General features: G+C 34.7%; 1 protein-coding gene across 1 annotated transcript in view; it reads left to right on the top strand.

Moving 5' to 3' along the window:
• The window catches only part of Rat1 (5'-3' exoribonuclease 2 Rat1), a 36,552-nt gene extending 14,835 nt beyond the window's left edge, over positions 1–21,717 (top strand). Inside the window, exons 16-17 of the mRNA XM_018454949.1 lie at positions 20,597–20,826; positions 21,501–21,717. Coding sequence (XP_018310451.1) covers positions 20,597–20,826; positions 21,501–21,635 — 365 coding nt within the window. The 3' untranslated portion in view covers positions 21,636–21,717. The remainder of the gene's footprint in view (positions 1–20,596; positions 20,827–21,500) is intronic.
• Positions 21,718–22,836: the final 1,119 nt, after the last annotated feature.

Raw genomic sequence — 22,836 nt, 5'->3', positions numbered from 1 at the left:
TCCTGTAACTACAAAGAACTCCTTTTCGAACGTTCATTTAAAATAATCCTAGTAAAGATTCTAAAATGGTACAGAAAAAATAGCTAAAATATCTAAAAATTAAAAATATCTTAAAACTATTTATGGGTTTTTTAAGATGCTTATTATCAAGTATCAAATTATTAAAATCTTTTTGAGATACTTATGGGCATCAATATTAAATTGCTAGTCAATTTGTGTGATATTACTATTCTAGTTCTGTTAGAATTGTGTTTCAGGGCTGATAATTAAATTCGACACGCAGTTTGCAGGATTGAATGTGTAGTATATAAATTCTCACCGAATTATTTAAGCATTAAAGACCCTTTACTTGCTATTTGTTGTCTAAAAATTTAGCTAGATGTAAATCTGAAAATAATTTTGTTAAATTATTAAAATAATTTATGTGGTACGCTCAAGCTGATTGTTAGAATGTCAAAATTTTCTGCAGCATTGTTTATATTTGAGAGCAGTAAATCCTAAGTAATTATTTTGGTGATCCAATAAAATTATTTTCAGATCTGTATCTTAAATTTTTAAATACTTCAGCAAAATCGTTCTTACCATACAGTTCTTGATTTGACATTAACTTGGAATTATTATAATTTAAAATTTTAAAATCCACGAGGTAATTTGATTTGTACTGATGAATTTTTTGAGTGACATGTGAAAAGATTAATCCATTGCTACATGTCGAACAAAATAATCTCATGTGATATGTATCTCGCTTTCGAGTAATTTAATTTGGTCGCAACGAGGCAAAAAACTTTATGTCGTTCAGAAATGTCAAATTTCATTCGAGAAAATTCACTCAATCCTGCCAGATTCGTCGCATCATGGCGTGCAATTCCTCGCCACATTGACTTCATTGGTTTTACTCACATAGCGTCGTCTCGAATTACATCTCCGTGACTTGACTCGAAGAAACGAATGTCTCTGATAATTGGCTGTTTACCATATTTTACCCCGAGAGAAAAGGCCGCAGGTTGCAGTTTCGTGGGGGACCGAGATTGCGTTTCGTTCAGTGTTCAGGTTTATGTGAATGGGCCTTTCCTTTCGCTTCTTCGCGCGTAATACCGCATAAAGGTAAATGGTCCGTATATCCGAGAGACTATGAAAGGACAAGCCCGCTTCTAGATCAAGCGGTACACCTGTTCCGCACCCTAATTTCCTTCTTTTTATTCTCACGCGACCCTCGCTTCTTCGTGATATCCCGAGGCTTCGAGAACAGGATGAATATTGTGATACTATAATCACTACATGTAAGAACAAACTGAATCCGACAACAGTATTAATCGCCTTCTGTCTTATGCTCGTTTCTACCAATTGTACATTAACTTTAATCTCGGTTCAACTTACTCTTCACCTTTTTTTAGTTCCAAGGATTAAAAAAAGAAGAAGAGTAAATTAAACCAAGATTAATCCACATTGGTAGAAACGGGCATTAATCTGTTATTTATGCTTAACACTATGACTACCATGTCATCCATATCTGGATGTAATATTTTTATATTAATCATTTCTTTTCTCGAAATTATTAATTATTGTTATGTATAGTTATCGAAAAAGTAAATAACAAAATTAAGGGGATTGGCGGAATAAAAGCATAATTCTACTTAGGCCCTTTTTCCGGAGATTAGCGCAAATAAACAAAGAATTGAAGTTGCTTACATTAGTTAAATATGAACGTGTTTCGATTGTCCCGTGGTGGTGAAAATGATATAATCTATGAAAAAAGGGCATAAATGATTTAAAACTGTTAATGAGATTTTTACCAGAGACTGAACGAAAATGCTACGACAATAATGTGTTTTCATTACAACATATTTATATTAAAAAATCTTACGAAAACTCACCAGATGATGATTGAACATTATTTCAATTTATTTTGTACAAGTAAAAATAAAGTATTTCATATTCATTTTATATTTCTTCCAGAAGAATGTGAAAATAAAAAAATTTTCTGCAGTTCATAGTCTTTTCTTTCTGTCGATTCTTACAATATTATAATCAATATTCGGAAAAAGGAACTAAGTGCATTTTTTAAATTGCAAATAACTTTTTAAATATTGATCATAATAGAGAAATATTATAACTTCTCAAAGACATTATATAAATATAAATTTAATACTATTCCCCCATTTGTGGTATAATAAAAAAGTAACACGTTATTTTAATTTTTATCAAAATTAAGATTTTGTAATTAGGCCTTTATTCCGTCCATCGCCTCAATTTTTAACTACATCTCTAAAAATGTTATTAAGCGATAATTTGTCTCGTATACGAGTGTTCACCTAATTTTTAACGCTCTCTTGTGGTTAACAGTGTTAGATTTTGTTTACAAAAATTTCTTAAGTTTTATGCATTGACAATGTGAGTTGGCAGAGAGTTCGTTGATCCTTAGGAAATCATCACCGTCTTTTGACTCGCCCCTGTAGCATCCCCTTTTTCCTTCGTGTCGTGCTCTTTCCTTTTTCGCTTTCATTCCAATTAACCTTGAAGCCACGAAGCAGCTAGGTACGACTCGCCACGGGGTAGATATATGAGGGAGAACCACCGTATAAAGGGAGCAGTCGAATGAGATTAATTCAAAAATGTCGACGAGCTCTCGCGCCCCACGATACGCGCACTCGTTTCCACGATAAAAACTCTACAGGGTACTAACCAAACGAGAGGACACTAGCTCGATATCAAACAGGAAATTTCATTTTGAGTAACAAAAAGTTCCGGTAAACGTTTTGATATGTCTGGAAATTCTCCTTCAGGGATCGTCATTAAAAGACTTCAAATTTTGAAAGTTCAAATTGCCTATCAAATTTTTAAAATTTAATTTTATTTTTCGTAAAAAGATTAGCATATTGTTGAAATCTAGTCTAATCGCCAATTTTTCGAATATTAGACGTCCTTCGTTAAAAGAACTACGACGTTTTTTTTTTTAAACGTGGCCCACCGTAACATTCCCATCTTATTTTATTGCATTCTTCCTTTTTTTCGCGGGCGGAATCTCGGCTCTGTGAACGTTCTTTTTCATTTGCAGTTTGGTACAATTTCCTCGCGCTCGGTTGCGTCGAGAACCCGCTCCGTGATTCGGACACGTTTGAAATATCGGGGAACCGCAGTAGTGCTCGAAATCCAACGTTAGTATCCTCGTGGAACGTAAAGAAAAGGTGAGTCGATCCCAGGAGGGTGCGATTTTCCACCTCATTTCCGCGCGAAGTGAGGGAACGAGAATTGTGGTAAGAATTCGGGACTTCTTTCCCTTTTTCTCCCGCCTTCTCCTCTTCAGTTTTCACCACTCTCTCAATCTCCTCTATTGTGCCCTCCCATAGCAAACGGTGAGGATCATCCGGCGAATCGGATTTTTGTAGGCGCCGCCACAGTGTGCGATTTTTTACGTATAGACTGTCTGAACAATGCCGTTCCTCTCGGTGGCTTTAAAATCCATTTCTCGCAATAAAAATGCACGTAGGGTGAGTCAAAAGTCGTGCACCGCAATAAAAAAGAATTTATTTTTAATAGTTGCACTGAGAAAAATTTTTGGATTTGTAATTATAATTACATAATGTTTCCATGATTATGATTATTACTGCTATGATATTAGTAATGATAACTATATAGTTCTATCAACAAATATATACAGTTGGCAACTTGAAAATGACTATAATTATAGTTATTATTACCATAAAAATGGTTGCAATTATTATCTATAGTAATTTATAGTCAATTTTTGAGACAATTACAAATATAGCTATACAAATAAGCTTTTCAGTAAGAGACATATCAATATAAAAGTCGTTCTCTATTTTTGTTCAATATTTAGTAGAAAATAAAGACAAACTCTTGTATCGATATGTGTCTCTTGCTAGAAAGCTCCCTTTATTTGTATTTAAAATAACCGCGGGATGCTTTTTTTACACGAAAAGAACAGTTTTACTGAAGTATTTAAAAATGTAACTAGACACACACACACACACACACACACACACAGATCTAGAAATAATTTTGTTAGATCAAAATAATTATGTAGAACCATCAAAATAATTATGCCGTTCAAACTGGTTACTAGAATTAAAATGTTTTTGTAGCTTATCGTGCTTGAGTGCCCTACATAATTATTTTGGTAGTGCAACAAAATTATTGTCAGATCTATAGCTAGATAACTTTTTAGATACTTCAGTAAAATCATCCTTTTCATGCATCTATTTTCTAACGACTTTCTAATTATATTATTTCTGTAAGAGTACTGATGTCTTTTGATCTCCTCCGCTATCAGAAGCGTAAAATACCACATAAATACACACTTGAAAAAAAATTTAGGGTCTATGATACCGTTCGGAATCTCGCAAATCGTATCAGGTTTCTCGAAGTCCATGGCTAGGTGAAGATCTCTTCAGTTCGGTTCTCCGTTCGAACTTGGGTCGCTTCGACTTGTTGACCTATCGTCCCATTCCAAAAGGATCCAGTTTCGTATCTTCAAGAACTTGACTAACGATCGTGTGTGATGGGCCGCATTTTATTGGCCAAATGCGGAATCTTCGAAAGCGGATCCTCCTTCCTTTTATCTACGTTTCTGGCATTTTTATGGTGGACCGTTCTCATACGGATATCGAGCATTAAGAAGTCAAACGTTGTTAGTCTTCTTTTAAAAATTGTCATGAAGATAGGAACAAATAATTTTTTTAAATGTAAAACGAATATTTCGCACGAATGAAGCCAAGACCTCTACACGCACCTACTCGTCAACTACTTTAGGCTTTTCGGAGAGCTCTTGATTTCGCAATCCGTATCAAAGTCTTGCGGAGTATGAAACGAGGGTGGAAGAGAAAGGAAAAAAGAAACGAACCACGCCTAAGTCCGTTAGAGTAAGGGAAAAAGGACGTCCCCTGATGTCGGTACCCCCTCGCGGTGTAGCGCTTGTAGGAGACGACGATTCCCTTTACGAGGAATAAGTCTTGATGGGACAGAGTGGGGCATATTTACAACCCGGAAAAAGAGTCGAGGAAGAGGAAGAAAGAGGGAACGGGGAGCCATAGAAGGGGCACGAAAAAGAGGACGATGGGAGTGAAGCATCCTCGACAATTCTAGGATACTCCTTGCCGGTATCTTGGGGTCCTTGCTGCACAAGGACCATTCTCTTCCTCTTCCTCTTCTTCAACATACTCGTACCTATACGGACGTCTTGTCTTGCTGTCTCTCTTCTTTCCTCTATCTCTCCTTGTCACTTCTATCACTTTCCTCTCTTTTTATCGTACGTTTATCCTCACTTTTTATCTCATCGTTCACCTCTTTTTCGTTAAGTTTCACCGATATACCTTTCCTTGTTTCTTTCTCCATCGGTTTTCTCTTTTGTCGAACAGCCACCTTTGCGACGCTTTTCTTGCTCTTTGGGATCTTCCGCGCCGTCCCTGCGACTCTTCAGTTCCGTCCGCGTGTCCTTCTCGTTTACTTTACCAAGTGATCATGTATAGGATCAGATATCACCTAATCGCGGTCCTCGGGATAGAGAAGTCTCTTGTAGTAACTGTACCCAATACGGTCTACTTCAGGTGCGAGAACTTTCACCTTTTTTAAAATGAAGTTATTTACTTGACTAGTCTTCGAAACGTTTGCTTGACGCTATCGAGAATTTTAACATGGGAAGAGTTTACTTTGAAGAGAGAGAGAGAGAGAGACAATGGAGTGAAAGCAAGTGGATAAAAGGGAAAAGAAAAATAGAAAAATATATAACGAAAAAAATGAATTGAAATTTACAATTTTAATCAGAATTTTGTGCATTCCACTATACAAGTGCTACATCAACGATGAAGAGTGCGTCCAGCACTGAATGTTTCAAGTGGTATCACGTAGAGTGTGACATCAGTGGGAAAAATCCATATTTTCGAGGCATTCGATGCGAAAATGATGATCAAAATAAGCCACAATGTTCGTTTGCTAACGTCCCTTCTGTCAAGACTACATTGTTTTCTTATTTCGTGAATCATGATAAAAATTCCGATTTAATATAGAAACTTATATTTACATATAATTTTCCTTTATCTCAAACTATGAGCTTAATTATTCGCCTTAGAATTAATCAATTATTTTCATAGTTATTTTTTTTGTTGTACGTTCTTCCTAATGAATTCTAGCTTTGAAATGTCACACTACTGCTATCAAAACCATACACTGGAAGTGGATAACTAGTAGAATTCAATTCGATTGTTTATAACTTTCATGAAAAATAAATATATTGTAAAAAAATTTTTTCAATCGAAACGCCAAACATTGAGGAACATAATGATACTAAATGTATATCTTTATTAATAAAAAAGTTATAAACAATGGAAGAAACATTGGAAAAGCATGAGAAAAAGAAAGCTGGATATGCCATACCGAAAAGGCGTTTAAGGGCTATACGTGAAAGCGTAAGAGTGCATTGCATTTTTTTCCCCGGGCGCCATTACGTTAAAAACCGATACAATGACAGCGAGATTTGAACAGCGCAATCGGCTTGATCTGAAGAGCGGGCAAGTAGCTAACTATGGGAAATATATTTCCCTCTTCCTTTCCCCTTCTCTGCTGTTTTCGTATTCCCCGGATTTTTCCGATATTCGCTTTGCTCTGTCATAAACAACGAAAATATTGGCTCCGTGGTAATAAATGCGTGAAACATAAATTGGGCGCCGCCATCTCTCGCAGTTCTGCGTATAAATGTTACGTAGAAATTTAGGCAGAGTATTAGGCGAAATTATCGAAAAATTAATTTATGTATTATATATGATGTTTGATATTTTACAGAATATATCATTATAAAATATATCTCATAAAGTATTTTCTCTTTTCAATTGGATATTTAATCGTTTTCACTGAATTCTCACATTGAATGAATCAATATGTCTTTGCTAAATATTATTTAACGTTAACGTTTAGGTGACAAAAAATAAACTTTGCAAACCTTCAAAGTTGTTGTAAATCTTTTAAAGTAATCTTGTTTCTAGTTTAGTTTATATAGTTTTAGTTTAGTTTAGAATTTTAGTTTATTTTATTTTAGTTGATTCTCTGCTGCCCTGAATTTTACGAGACTTCCTTTGTTTTATAAAATAATATTATTCCGTAGTATTCCGAATAGTCAATGCTGATCCTATCCTAATTCGAACTATCGCGGGACGCTGTTATGGTTAGGCTTTAAATTTAGGAGAGGAAATTATCTTGTGCTATAAGTATTATACATTGAGAGAGAGAGAGAGAGAGAGAGAGTTATATCAGTTATATGTATAATTTATAAATAAAAAGGTACGGGAACAAGAACGGTTTAAAAAATTTAGCTAGATACAAATCTGAACATAATTTTGTTGAACTATCAACATAATTATGTAGAACGCTTAAACTAATGGTTGCCATATCAAAATTTTTTGCAGGACTCATTATAGTTTGAGTTTTCTACATAATTACGGTTCAACAAAATTATTTTCAGGTTTAGTTAAATTTTTAGATATTTCAGCAAAATCGTTCTTTCCGTCAACTAATAAATTTTATATATGTTTAGACTAATTTAGTTTAATAAACGTTTATATTTAGCGTGATTTCTGAAAATAATTTTGTTGAACTATCAAAATAATTATTTTCCAACAAAATTATTTTCAGGTTAAGCTAAATTTTTAGATATTTTAGCAAAATCGTCCTTTCCGTGAATTATTCCGTAATAAATTGTTTGATTAGGTTAATTTAGAAGATTAACACAAATATTCATATTTATAATGATAAACATTCCGTGCGTTGTCGTTCGAGAGTTAGATCTCTTGGTCTATTAATTATACAGGCTTCCAGCTAAAAATTATTCGCATGGCACCAAACGTGAACGTATGATATCACCAACGGGAGATATAAGTTATAACGCCGGAAAGGCGCCAGATAAGGCGCCATCGTTGATTGGATCACCGCGAGGAATCGATATCCTTCCTCTTCTTCCTCCTCTTCCCACTTCCGCTCGGCGGTCCTCTCTGTCTCTCTCTTACTTCCGCGCACCTACGTACAGTTTACCTTCGAACGCGTCCCTCTTCTCTTCTCCCTTCTCTCCTGGGCCATGGGTGCCGTGGGTGCCGTAGCTGCCTCCAATTTCTCCGTGACGGTCTCATGGAGGATTCTCGAGTGCCCTCTCATCGCCCTCCGGGCCATCCAACCGAGCTCTGTCCGGCAGTCTCCATGCCAACACCCGCTCGATAAATTTATTGGTCGCCTCTGACACGACTGCCACCGAGTTGTGTCTCTTTCGCGTTCACCAGCGAGCGTTCGCAGCTCGGCGTGTCTGGCCAGATATACGAAAGATATGCGAATCAAGTCGTCTTTCGAAATATTCGCGTAGAAAAGAACCAACGGCGAAATGTAATTTTGCGAACGCAACCGTTTTAAGAGAAAATTAAAAACAATGTGTATTGTCGCGCGAAATAAAAATTATTAACTTATTATTTTCTAGCGGTTGTTTCTTTTTTCTGCGTGTAAATAATCATCTCCATTTGTAACAATTGATTCAATAAATATAAATGGTGCTCATACTCGATCAGATTCGAACATCTCGGATATTAAAAGAGAGATCAACCACGAGGTCGAAAAATCCGACTTCCCCTATAAAATGGTAAATAAATTAGGAGCACGATCGCAAGAGTCAACACGTTACTCACGCATCTCCTGGTCGCCCTTTTTCCTGATACTCCCCCATAAATGTGCGTCGATTGCGAGGGTGTATGGGTATACGCATATATAGGTATCTATCCTCGTACACGCATAATACGTTCCGAGGTTGCGTACGCAGCACGAGAGTGGATGCAAGAACCGCGGAATTTGGAGAACGCAGAAGCGGCGAGTGCGACTGTTTTCGGATCCTGATGTTATTTACAATGTTTTTCTCATTGAAAATTGTAGTGCATTCGTAACAAAATCCGTTTTACTTCGAAAGAATCATGTTTCATATTGCAAATATATTCCGTACGAATTAGATAACGTTCGATTGTTTTAAATTAAATATTAAATGGCGTCCTCAATCAAGTTAAAATATTAAATCGTTTTAAATTATAAATATTAAATCGTATTACGTATTGAAATACCGTGCAATTTTAATATTTATTCACCACATAAATATTACAATGTTTTTATATATTCCTACTGAGAAAAATGTCCGGTTGAATTAATTGGATTCTGATTGAAAATGGATGAATCCAAATTTTATACTCTATTAGAATTTTAGTTGAAGTACTGGAATTCTGATTGATATAATCCGAATCTTCTGTTCGTCCACCAGATTTTTTTCTCAGTGTCTGTATGAGAAAACGATTTTGCTGAAGTACCTAAAAATTTAGCTAGATCTGAAAATAAACTTGTTAAACTAGCAAAATTATTATGTAGAATCATCGAACATAATGAGCAATGCTGTAAAAAGTTTTGATATTCTAGTAACCAACCTTGATCGTCTTACTTAATTATTTATATGGCCTGACAAAATTACTTATGTATTTATTGTATAAAAATTTTTTAATATTTGCAAAACTCTTCTTTCCTTGTATGAACGATAGATACTTTTAAGTGTTTCAGAATTCTTCATTCTTGATTAATTCCTTAAAATTTTACGAAATTACTAAGATCGTACATAATCAGTAGCCCTCGAAATAAAAAACAGATCAGTTAAGATGTGAATTTTCGTGTTGCGCTTGCGAACTGATTACAGAATTCGAAACGGAGATAGGACGATTTAGGTAACGAGAAGTAGAAAAGCTGACGGAACAAAGTTGGAAAAGAGGAGTCGTGTGAATCGACGATTGTGAGAACTTCGAGTAGGAGTAAGAATACTCGCAGAGAGACGGAACGGAAAGCATCGAGGACGGCAAAAGAAAAAAAGAGAGGAAGTGATAAGGAGGAATTAGTTGGAGAGAAGTAAAACGGAAAGGAACAGTGGAAAAGAAATAGGAAGAGAGTACGGACGATCAAGTTACCAACACACTCTCGATACGTTTATTAACGCACGTCGCGCGCGACGAGGATTCGCTGGAGCAGCTTCGGGATCAGCTGTGTGCGGCAGGCAGCCAAGCAGAGGGTCAAGTGTTCCTCCTTCTCTGATCTTCCCTCTTTTTGTCTCGCTTCTCTGCTTGTGCTCCGTCCTGCCCTGCCCCGCACTTCTCCGCGTTTGCCATCTTCTGTGAATGCTTCGCGTCGCGACGGCTGAAGGTAAAAACGTTCGAGATAGAAATGCTCGCACTTGCAAAACCGCGTCGCGTCGCTAAGTCGAATCGAAACTCGCGAATCGTCGAAAATTCTATACCTTTAATAATACTACATAAACATAATGCTAAGTAGATAAGATAATTTAAGGGAAGATGCCACAAAAGGGAAGACGCCACTTTATTTATAGTTTTTTTGTAGAACGCGCGTTGACCATACTGACTGTGCAAAAGCGTGTGGCAAATAGTTGCGCAGTTATCGGCTTAGATGAACATGTTCATGTCAATGTCGATTGGAAAAGATTATACGAAATACGAAAAGGTAGGTCGTGAAACATGCTCTTTGTACATACAGACTTGTACAATATAGACCTTAGCTATTACACTAATAGCTAAGGTCTGTATTTCGATGCTTATTGTAAAACCGGGCAAATGATATACGGTTTTAATCATAGATTGAATTTGTAATATTCTTATATGCGTAAAAGTTGCAATTGAATATTCCTCTTACACTTGGGGATAAGATGAGTAATTACAAAACAATTTTTCCTGTTTGAAATCGTCATTAAAACGATTTTATAGATTAAAATTTTGGATGCTTTATAACATTCGAAATATTTTAAGTTAATGAAATGCTGTTTAAAAGAATAAAAATATGTCTTACTTCCTAAATTACTCTCTTTCATATTTCCTCAATTTATGTTTTATCATACCCTTTATGTGTTTTTATAACTTAATGTTTTGATTATGGGGGGGGACTGTAAATAAGTAAAATATGCAAGTTTATATTGCACTGTATTATTTAATTGTTTGTAACATCTTCTCCCATGGGAAGTGACATCTTATCCATATATATAAGGGGAAGATGCCACTTTTGCAAGGTATATCAATTTTTTCCAATAATGCGGAATATTAAACGTTAAATTCATAAATTTGTAAATAAGGAAAGGTCTCTAGAATATAAATAATATTTTCTGATTGAATCTATTATAATCCTAATTGAGATAACCAGAATTCTGATTGATATGATCAGGGATCTTCTGATGATTCATCTATTTTCAACCAAAAATTTTTCTCAGTATTTATACTTCATGGTATGTATCGTGAATGCTGAATATTTTTTTTAACACGCTGCATAAAAGACAGTACGACACTTGGAAAAAGTGTTGTACTGACAATTTATCGCATATTTTAATATCTACATTTTAAATACAAGATGTTAAAAAAAACGATTCAACATTTACATGGTTTTAAAAAATTATGATTATTTTACCCGAGTTTGCTCTGTCAGATAAATATAAAAAAAATATATTAAAATAACTTATATAATTTTTCAATATATTATATTTATCGGTGGTATTATGCAATGTATTTATAAGATATCCACATATTAATTGAATTACACGAATAGTAGAAGTTGTATTTGAGGTAAACAAGTTATTTGGGATTTAGAACCATTTTGTCCAAATAGATACAAATTTTGTATTCAGTTCCAGTCGCAAAGGACATGATAATTACGCATATTTCCGCTTTAACGGACGCCTACAGTAAAGCGGTCGTTAAATGTAGATAGAATCGGTCACACAGAAACGAACGGGAACGAGTGGCTTCTCCGTCCGTCTCTTTCCGTGCCACCGCGGGACTCGTCCAGTCATCGATATCGAAACGCCAATTGGAAAGCTCTGCTGAATACTCACGAGCCGGTTGGAAATCGGAGCTTTTCCGCACTCGAGTTTCGGTTTCGCTGATTCCCAAAGCTCATCGAGGCGTAGATTGAATTGTTTCGACAAACGGCCGAACATTTAGCAGATACGGTTTTGAAATTGTTACCGTCGGATTGTCGTCTATCGAAATAAACATGCGCCTATGGGATGCTTTGGTCAACGTAATTTCAATATCGCCCATCACGATTTCGTTCTAAAATTGGTGATTTTCGCAACAAAGAGATCGATACATTTACAGTAAAAAAAAATAAACGATGCTAAAAATACAATATTTTACACAGTCTAGCTTCCATTTATTTTTTTTAATCTTTGTGAAATATAAATTTTTTTCATATAGGAAATCGGAATAGCATAAGTCACGGAGTACCATGGATTGTATTGTTTAGGGTAATCCAAAGTGTTTAGATTAATAGGTATAACTAGTATTATACGATTGTTATTTTGTTGCTCTTTTATTATATTTCGTATCTAAGATGGTAGTGATTTCATTTAGGACGCACATGCCATTAATGATTTTTGTGATGTAGAAGAGATTAATTTTTTAATCATTTAGAAATGTTTTAATATTGTCTTTGTAGTAAAAGATACACGCGTATTAAAGGTCAGGTGCAAGTTTTTGCATCTTTCCTCATCTTACTACACTATAAATAATCATCTGTCACTTATTTTTTTAAATATATATTTCACCATTTTTCATATTAAGAGTGTTCGGGGTCACTCATTAAGTACTTATGAGAAAACAAGGCAAATTAATATATGCGCTAGATGGCAGCTTACAAACGTAAGCAATTAATTTTATTTTACCTTTATAAGTTTTGTATTCTATCTACTCACTGATCAATATAGGTTTATGGATTTTTTATTCTATTAGTTATACTTATTAATTGTAATTTTGTTTTATTATATTCAATGACTGTTAAAACTGTGTAAGTTAATTGAAATTATAAACAACAAAATATTAAAATTGTTGTAAAAATAAATATTTTTCAATAAAATTATTTTTTAATTAATTTTTTTTTTAGATATATAGAACGTCAATTTGTGGAAGGTGTTTCATATTTATGGTTAAGACCGTTCCACCTCTTTCTTTTTAATAAATTTTCTATTAAATTTAATATATGAAGCTTAATTCATAAAAAGCGCTTTACTTCTAATTACTTGTAATTTGGAGATCGCTGGTTTTGACGACTTTTTCGTTGAAGAAAAAAAGCTTTTTAAATTCGTCGAAACGTAAATGTGAATGAAATAAATTTAATACATTAATTCTATTTTAATAAACTAAATAAGTATCTAAACGAGAGCGTTACGTTTTTTTTTCCTCGAACGAATAAAAAATATCGAGAAGAGGAAAGAGAAGAAGAGAGGAAATAAAGAGTAAGCGAAAAGAGGAATCTCGCGAATCGTTGGAAGTAAATGCCGCCTTGGTTCTCGTCTCGTCTCATTTCGTTTCATTCCGTTTCGTTTCGTCGACCAGCTCGTCGAGGCGCTAGAAGAGCCGCCTTCGAGGGCCTCCATTACCGCCGACTCGCGACTGGAGGAAGACGGAAGTGGGGATGGAAGAAATAAGAAAGTGGAGAACTTGGGAGTCGCAGCCGCTTCGTTTCTTCTCTGCAGCGCAAACGCCTGCACGAATACTTGTTCAAAAAAACGGGGAGAAAATGCGGAAGAAGGAAATGAAGCTGAATACAAAGATTTTATAGATGATGAAGAGACGAAGTCGAAGACAAAGTCGAAAACGACATAATGATGTATACTTGAGTAGATAAAGATGAAGACGATAGTGAAGATGATGTACGGAAAGAACGGTGAGATTGAAGTATCTAAAAATTTAGCTAGATGAAAATCTAAAAATAATTTTATTGGACCATCAAAATAATTATGTAGGATGCTCAAACTGCTAGTGGTTACTAGATACTGAGAGAAAAAAAATGGTTGCAATTACCGTAATTTAACTATAATTTATAGTCAGTTTTTGGGACAATATATTTATATAATTGTTTTAACTATGCAAATATAGTCAATTATGCTATTAATAATAGTCACAGACACTGCTTGAAAATCTGTGATTTCTTCTTAACATATTTTTTAGTTATTATTATCACATAAATAGTAAATCAATTTAAGAAAATAGTTACATTCACTATAATTACGGTTGTATTTATTGAATAAAAATGTTCATTCTATTTGTGTGTGAAAGAACTATCATGTATTATTATTATTATTAACGTTATAGCAGTAATAACCATAAAAATAGAGCTCCTAACTATATACAATTATATCACAAATACCAAAGACTTTGCTCTCATTGTCAGTGGAATATCAAAACTTTTTACATCATATCTGAGCGTCTTACATAATTATTTTGACGGTCCAATAAAATTATTTTCAAATATTTGTATCTATAACTACACATTGTTAGTACTTCAGCAAAATCGTTCTTTCCACGAAGATAAAAACAAAGTTAAATAAAAATGAAGACGAAGAAGAGGAACTGAAATATGTGAAGAAAGAAGATGGCTCGAACAGAGAGACGGGAGAGGGAGCGATGCGTCAAGAAGCGCGACGGAAAAATTCTGTATGCTGACTAACTGGCTTCATAGAGGAAAAGCCTTTTTATATTTTACGCACACGCATCGCAAGCACGCGGTGGCCTCAAAGGCGCGCCTTCATCCACGGGTTCCATCGATCCTCCCCCTTCCTCTTCGTCTTCTCCCGCTCTGTGCCCCGCAAGAGTGGTGGGCGGAACAAAGCCACCGGAAATCGCCCGAGTGGTACTTTGGCCTGGTGGTGGCGCCATCTTGTACCATTGGGTGCTGAGTTTTATGGGGGAGAACGTATACGCGCATTGTTCTTGCAGCCAGGTAGTTCGTACATGCGGGCTCTCTCCCCTTGTCCCGCTTCCATCACCCCTTTTACTTTCTTCTTAGCGTTGCACGTAAGCTTTGCCGCTCGGATTCTGAATACGAAGGTTTGAAATTCACGAATTAATAAGTAATACATGCTATAAGCAACGTAATCACCGCGATTGCAGCGTCTTCAGTGACGAATTTCCTTGATGAATTTTGAGCGAGATGTTTTTAACGAGATATGATCGATATATTTCAAAATAATAAAAGATTATGAAAAATTTAGAGATTATTCTAGATTGTATTTAAAAGCAAGTAATACAAAAAGCGATGGTTTATCGTCTGGATCCAAAGTTATTTCAGAGTAAGAAATAATATTTGTTTTATCTGTGCTCTAATAGAAATAATAGAAATATATGGAAATGTATTATAAAGTAATAACAAAAATCTCAATTTTTTGTATTACTTTATAATACATTGTATAATACTTTAATACTTTATAATACAAGTACTTTAAGCGTTCAAGATGATTTATGTAAAGTTACATTGCGATGCAGAGATTAGTTATCCTGACGTAAATATACAAAATATTTATTGAATCTTTGTAACTAATCGATGAATCGCAATGAAACTTTACATAAGTCATTTTGAATATTTAAAGTGCTTATATAAAAACATTTTAATTTATATTATTTTTTTAAATTTTAGTTTATAACAAAAACATATCTTTCATGTATCCTACAATTAAAGTATAAGCATTAATATATGTGAGAGAACTGATTGCATCTAGCGATCTCATTAAACGCTTCGCGTCAAAATGTTTCTATCAAACTTTATACTCTGTGGATAATTCTTTTTTTTATAAATTAGATGTATTTGAAGCTGAACTCGATAAATTCGATTAAACGAGAAAGTAAAAATCTATTGAACAAATATAACTGGATAATTCTTTACTTTCTTGTTTCGTTGGATAAAGCTGGATAAAGCACAAATTCGCGGCTAAAAATTACGATTTGTGATACGACGGAAAATTGAAATAGGTACTCCATTCAACTTGTCCACGTCTCTGATCGATAAGAGATGCTTCGTACATGCTTCTGCATAAAAGGAGGACAAGATGGAGAGAAAGAAGAGAACGTTTATGTAGCCTATGCCTTTTACTTACACGTGTTGTACAATATTTACCTACACCCACCATAAGCATATAAGATCGGGAGAGAACTGCTTTCATAGGAATTATGTGTACGTAAAGGAAAGGTTGGCGATTTCTAAAAAAAAGAACGGAGGTCAAGGTTTATCCATCCGGCTGATGGTGAAAATCAGCATTCATGATGCACGAACAAATTAATGCTTTGTCGAAGACTAATTCACATAGCAATAAATTAATTACGATTCTGAAAATTGTTTAATCGTATAGTTAAAATAGTTTTATCTAGGATTAATTGATTTTAATATCTTTTTTAAACTTTCCAAAGTAATTAATTCACAATTAATCAGTTTGTATCACATTGATTCGTATTTGCTTGCTAAAGCGCTAATCAGAACGTTCTGCCTTTAAAAATATACCTATGCTTTAATCGTTATCTGTTCGTTGATATCAAATTATGTGACATTAAATTTTCGGCACATTACTCGTTTTATTTACTTTGAATATGACTAGAGAAATATTTTTTAAGTAATGTTGTGCGCATAATATGACGACCGTTCCGAAAAATCTGGCATATTGTAATTTTTGTAATTATCTAAGTCACTTGAAATTTTTACTTTACGTATCCAAACATCATTTCTTTTTCGATCTCATCGAAAAATCGTGAGATAAAAATACCTCTTTATTTATACAAAATATAAAGATTCGTAAAAGTGAAGTAGAAGAAAACCAAAAAGTACATATGAAGCTCACGTTAAGGCTAAATAAAACGATAGATAAAGACAAGTTCATCATTGAAGAATCGAGAGATAAGGGAATTCGTGAACATTATTTATAAGTTCGATATGGACAAAAGATGCAGCCAAGGGGGAAACACGTAGCTATATATTGTGGCAGGTCGAACGTGGTGGACGGGAAAGTGTAATTTCAGTTTGAAACAGGAACGGGAGAGGCCGACCCACATCGAGGTTTTGAGTGTTTGTACTGCTGACGCGGCAATCCAATCCAATCCAATACCCGTAGCGAGGAACCCACTGTAGCACGTATACGTACATATAAACGAATCGTCTTTCTTTCTCGGGTCTTGATACTTCTCCGTCTGGCTTCCAATACAATTTCGGCTCCGGCTCGAACGGACGGAAGTTTCGTCTCGTAACTGGACGCAACGCCATTTTCCTCATTTCTGATGATTCTCGAATCACTCAACTGTTATGTAAACCGATGATCTATTTTGAGCAAACATCGATTTTATTGTCTCCGAATATTCATTAATTATGTTTACTTGGTACATAGAAAAATAATCTCCCCCCAATTTCGATCACAAAATATTCTGCCATATATCATGTAATTATATTTATTCAGTTGAACGACAAAATTCTTTATATACATTTTACTTACTTACTTTTTATTCTTTATACTTTTTATAAATTCTTTAAAGAACCATTTCGTTGAAGTATCTAAAAATTTAGATGAAAGAAAAATTTAGATGAAGATCTGAAAATAATTTTGTTGGACCATCATAATAATTATATAGAAAACTCAAGCGTAATCAGAATAAACTGGCAGAATGTTTTGACATTCTAGCAATCAGCTTGAGCGTCCTACATAATTATTCTGATAGTCTAATAAAATTATTGTTAGAGCTGTATCTATCTAAATTTTTACTTCAGCAAAGCTTATAAATTTCCACGTAATTTTAGGTCTCTTATATATTATATGTATATTTTAAAAACACAGAAAGAACGATTTCGAATAAAGATTTAGCTATAAATAAAGAAAATAATTTTATTAGATCATCAAAATAATTATATAACACAAACTGGTTGTTAAAATGTCAAAACTTTTTGCTCATTATGCTTGAAGATTCTACATAATTATGATAGTCTAACGAATCATTTTCAGATCTGTATCTATAAATTAAATCTTTAGATACTTCAGCAAATGATTTTTTGCGAAGAGAACAATATTTTCAATAATTTTCTAAAACAATAATAAAATCAAAAAAGAATCTCTCCCTTCTTTAAAAATAAAATTGTTCTTAAACTATTGTGTATCTTGCGATGTTGATCTTTTTATACTTGACAAACATTTTTGTTACGTTTGTTATTGTACTAATTCGATATTGCAGAATAATTTTTGAGGATCTAAATTAGTTTAATTCCTTAGACTATTCTCTGGTTAAATAATTTTAGCGTTCATGAATGATTAATGCGATGGATTTCGGCGAATGTATCGCATATCGAAGATCTAATTAACTACCTATCTGAGCACACATAGTTCGAGGTTGGTTCGCGATAGGGTTGAAACGAATCGAGCAACACGCGAGGGCCGTAGCGGTGCATTATTATCATAAACGCAACAATAACGAGGGATGATCCGACATGTAAACTGTTAAACCCTCCTTCCTTTCCCCTATCGGAGGCTGTGGGTGAGGATTACCGTTGGGGGTCGAAATCGTTGGGCGCGGGCCGTCTGGAATCTACGGGGGATGTTATTGTTGCCGCGAAAGAATGAGAGGAAACGTCGGGGTGGAAGAGAAAGGGTAATGTAGTCTCCCTTTCTCTCTCTCTCTCTCTCTCTCTCTCTCTCTCTCTCTCTCTCACACACATATACACACACACACATACACAGATACGATAGGAGTCCATAACTGTATGGTATTCAAAAGCGAGATCGCCCCTTCTTCAGTCTTCGATGATATCGACGGTGTTTGCCGACTCCTATTACGAGCTCGATTGCACCAAACTATACGATTATTGTGCGTCAGTGATAGCCTTTGTATGCACGGCCGTTGAATCCCGAGGGTTAAAGAGTTACGCCACTTCGCGCGAATGCTGCTGGCGTCGAAGTATGTAGTACGGTGACGAAGTACTGAGCAGAAATCGCCGGACAATACAGAGCGTTTCTCGCCAAGCGAAGAACTTTCTTCAAACCGCGAGATCTCTCTGGTCAATTTTTGCATCGAATCTCTCACGAAAACACCGAGAGGGATCATTTATCGCAATCTTTCGACTTTGCACGCTGCGTATATTTATTGTCAGAGAAAAAGACGTAGTGTGAGACAATTACAAAGGCTCGGCACAACTACGTATTTTTTCCGTGCAATACTATAAAATAGTTTATTCAATTATATTTACATATATTAATTATATACAGATAAATCTAGTTGTCCATCCATCATTAAAATTACCATCGTTTATGTTTTTCTTCGAGTATACATATCCTTGCATAATCAAGTCCCATAAACTTAAAGTTCTATCAAAGTAACGCTCTACTTAAAGAGGTTCTCGCGCTACTTCCTAGTCAATAGACAGTTTATTCATAATAATATGTAAAACAATTAAAATAATGGAATAAAAAGGTTACTAATAATATCTTATGCCATTATACATAATTATTGTTAATTTTATATGTTACTAAATATTTTAAAAATGACAAAATAAAAGTTGTAAGATGCTCATTTGATGTATACGCATCGTCTATTTGATTTATATTCTAGCTGTTTTCATTGAAGAATATAAATTTCTCGTAAACTGTACGGTCAGTTTAAATGAAACTTTACGAGAACAAACTTAAGTGTTTACTTTATAATTATAACGATTTTTAAATTGCTGTCTTATACGCAAGTGTTTCAATTTAAAAGAGAATAAGGTTATACCTTCAACTTGTAATGTAAAATTCTATAAATTTAGAATTAAATCTTCAAAATAATACGATAAAAGTCAATGAAATTTTTTCTAGATATTATTGATATTATTAACTTTTGCATGTATATTATAGACTTGTCTTATATTTCATCAAATGCGAGAACCTCTTTAAATGTTAATTAACTGAAGAATGTACGCGCCACGTGTGCGCGCAATCAATTCAATTAAAATTCACTTCCATCCGTAGCGACACATCAAACAAACGCGATGCTACTTCTCTTATTCCGAATTCCCTCTGGGCGCAATCATAAAGCAATGACAATCTCGCAATTCGAACGCTCGAGCGCTATGAATATTCAAAGGTGGGAATAAGTCGCGGATCGGCAGCGACGTATTGTTTTGTCCTTTTGTCAGCGCAATCATTATATCTCGCTGCCAATTTTTCTATCGACTTCTGAGAGAGGAGCACGCGAGGGGATCCGACGTTTCTCGACAACGGCAATATTGGAAATGTTTAAACTGAAAACGGTAGGTATTGACGATGCCGAGAGACGTGTGTACGTCGTGCATCTCGCTCTCCTTCCCCGTCGAAGTGCGCTTTCGAAAATCCCTTATTAACGATGGGTCTGGTAGCGCTATTATGACGTTTCATGGCGCGGCCGAGCGCTTATCGAGTGACGTTACCGAGTCCTACGCACGCTGCATATTATTTGGGAACTAGGGACACGCGCCGGCACGCTCCCATTCATCTAGGCAGGCTATATTGCGCCCGCCTGTCCTCCCCTTTCCCATCCCCCTCGCACGTCTCTATGTTAATTATTGAGAATAACTACGCGTTCTCAATGCGACTAATTCATGAAAATATTTATTGAGAGATTAAATCCTAAGCCGGATATACTTTTTGGGCCTTTATTACCGCTCGATTATTTCTATATACGCAAATATAGGTACATAGACTTTCCCTGTGCATATTTAATGTGTTCCCGAGTGCATTTGCTTCCAGATTATCGGAATGATTTGCTTCCAGGTTATCGGAACCAGTCCGGATACAACAGCGGTTACAACAGCGCCAGTTCGAGTCATATGCGTGGATCATGGTCATCAGGACCAGGTTATGGCATGCGTCAGTCGAATTATCAGTCTTCGGACTATCAGTATCATCGTCATAATTACGATAATCGTCAGCAATCCTCACGGAACAATTACCAGAATGCACAACACCAGAATGCACAGCACGGCTACCATAATCAACGAGGGGTATGTTTCTTCTTTTTTTGTTTGTTTTACATTCGTACTTTTCCATGTAATACGAACTGAACAGCTTCTATGAAAAGAATTACTTTTGCTGAAATGTGTAAAAATTTGACTAGATACAGATCTGAAAATAATTTTGTCGAATTATTAAAACAATTTGTAAGACATTCAAGCGTAATGAGAAATTTTGCGTCAAAAATTTTGACATTCTATTATTGCAACCAGATTTAAGATCTGTATTTAGATTTTTTTAGATATTTTTTAGATATTTTGGCAAGAAAATTTTTATAGATTCAGCAAAATTTTTTTTTCCGTACCTATAGAAGAGAATAAGAAATAAGAATTCTTAGAGGCTGCATAATACTTGCTAAATTAAATAAAGAATATCTAATCAGTATTGAAAAAGCGTAATTGAAATTAAAAGTTAATGCATAATAAAATTGGGGATAGAAAAAATCGAAATTAAACCGTTTTTTCTTCTAAATTGTGTTTTAATATTTTTATTTTTAATTTTGTTGCCAATTAAATGTGAACTTTGAAATAAGAAGATAGAGGAAGCAAGAGCTTTTCGTTTTTTTTTTCTAAACAATATTGTAGAATAAAGAAAACTATTTAACAAAGTACTACATTAAAATAAGACGATAGCTTTAGCTGAGATTGCTTATCTCATGTCATAGAATTACTCATCAACTCGAGGAGGAAGTGGAGGAGGAGGTGGAGGAGGTGGAGGAGGTGGAGGAGGTGGAGGAAGTGGAGGAGGTGGAGGTGGAGGTGGAGGAGGCCACCGAGATGCATGGCGACGATCGATGTAGATGTTACAGTAAGAGGTCGACTAATTTTGTCGTACATCGTATAATAGTTAAGAACGATTTCTGTAAGAAATCGCCGCACATAATAATTGTCTAGTTAATATTTAAGGATCATTGTCAAAGTACGCGTTCTAAGGGAATGCGTTAATTCGAATGCAGTGAGGCAGATCGGAGTACTCGGAGAATTTTCAGTGCAATAAATACACGCGATTATCGGCATTGCTCGAGCACTGCGTTTTTTTGGAGTACTGCAAATCCTGAATGCTGCAACGGATATCTTTTCTAACACGTTGTCTCAGAGACAACATTACGTGTTTCTATTTGTAATTTTTTGGAGAACGTGTACATAAAATATCAGTGTTTACAATTATAAATGTACACGCAGAATACATGAAATAGTCATGGAACTTTTTTATTATAAATTATACCTCATTATAAATTTGTATATTTGACAAATTTCGAATAAATTTTCTGTGACCATAATCTTCGATTTATAAAATCATCATGGCAACGGAATGACAATTTTGTTAAATTACGACTCAGTAAAAAAGGAAACAATTCAATAGAATTTCAATAGAAAAGAAAATTTTGATATTCGTTTATGCTTTTCCTGTTAAATTTGTACTCTGAAACATTCCAATTTATCGGAAAATTCGTAACAGAGAGGAAACGCGCAAAACCTGACATAGCGTGTATGTATTTGCTGCACTTGTCGGAAACAATTCATGACGTGAAAATTCATATCACGGATTAAATTTATGTCATATAAAAAAATGTAAAAAGAATTTACAAACGATCAGTCTGATACTTTCAAGAATGACAGATTAAATTGTATAAAAAAAATATATTTAATCTAATTCTTTCCCGAATTCTTTTATTATTTAAGTTATACAATATATTGCTTTCTTATTGCTATGATCTTTTTAATAATTTATTAAACGGTGCATAATAATATTTTATTGAATATCGTATGATATTGTACATCCTTCTGATACACAGACGCTTAATTACTTTTGCTTTCGCGTTTATAGACGTTATCGACGGAAGTTATCTGTCATGAAATTAATTTCAATGGATGTTTTTCATCGCTTATATTCGATCAGGTTGCACGTTTATAATCAATTGTACACAGAACGAACGGTTTTGCTGAAGTATATAAATATTAGGTCAAATGCAGATCTGAAAATACCTAATTATTATGTAG

Source organism: Mycetomoellerius zeteki, unplaced genomic scaffold (genome assembly GCF_001594055.1).
Source record: "Mycetomoellerius zeteki isolate Tzet28-1 unplaced genomic scaffold, Tzet1.0 scaffold47, whole genome shotgun sequence".
Taxonomy (NCBI): Eukaryota; Metazoa; Arthropoda; class Insecta; order Hymenoptera; family Formicidae; genus Mycetomoellerius; species Mycetomoellerius zeteki.
The sequence above is the reverse complement of the archived record's forward strand: the minus strand, read 5'-3'. Positions and strand labels throughout refer to the sequence as shown.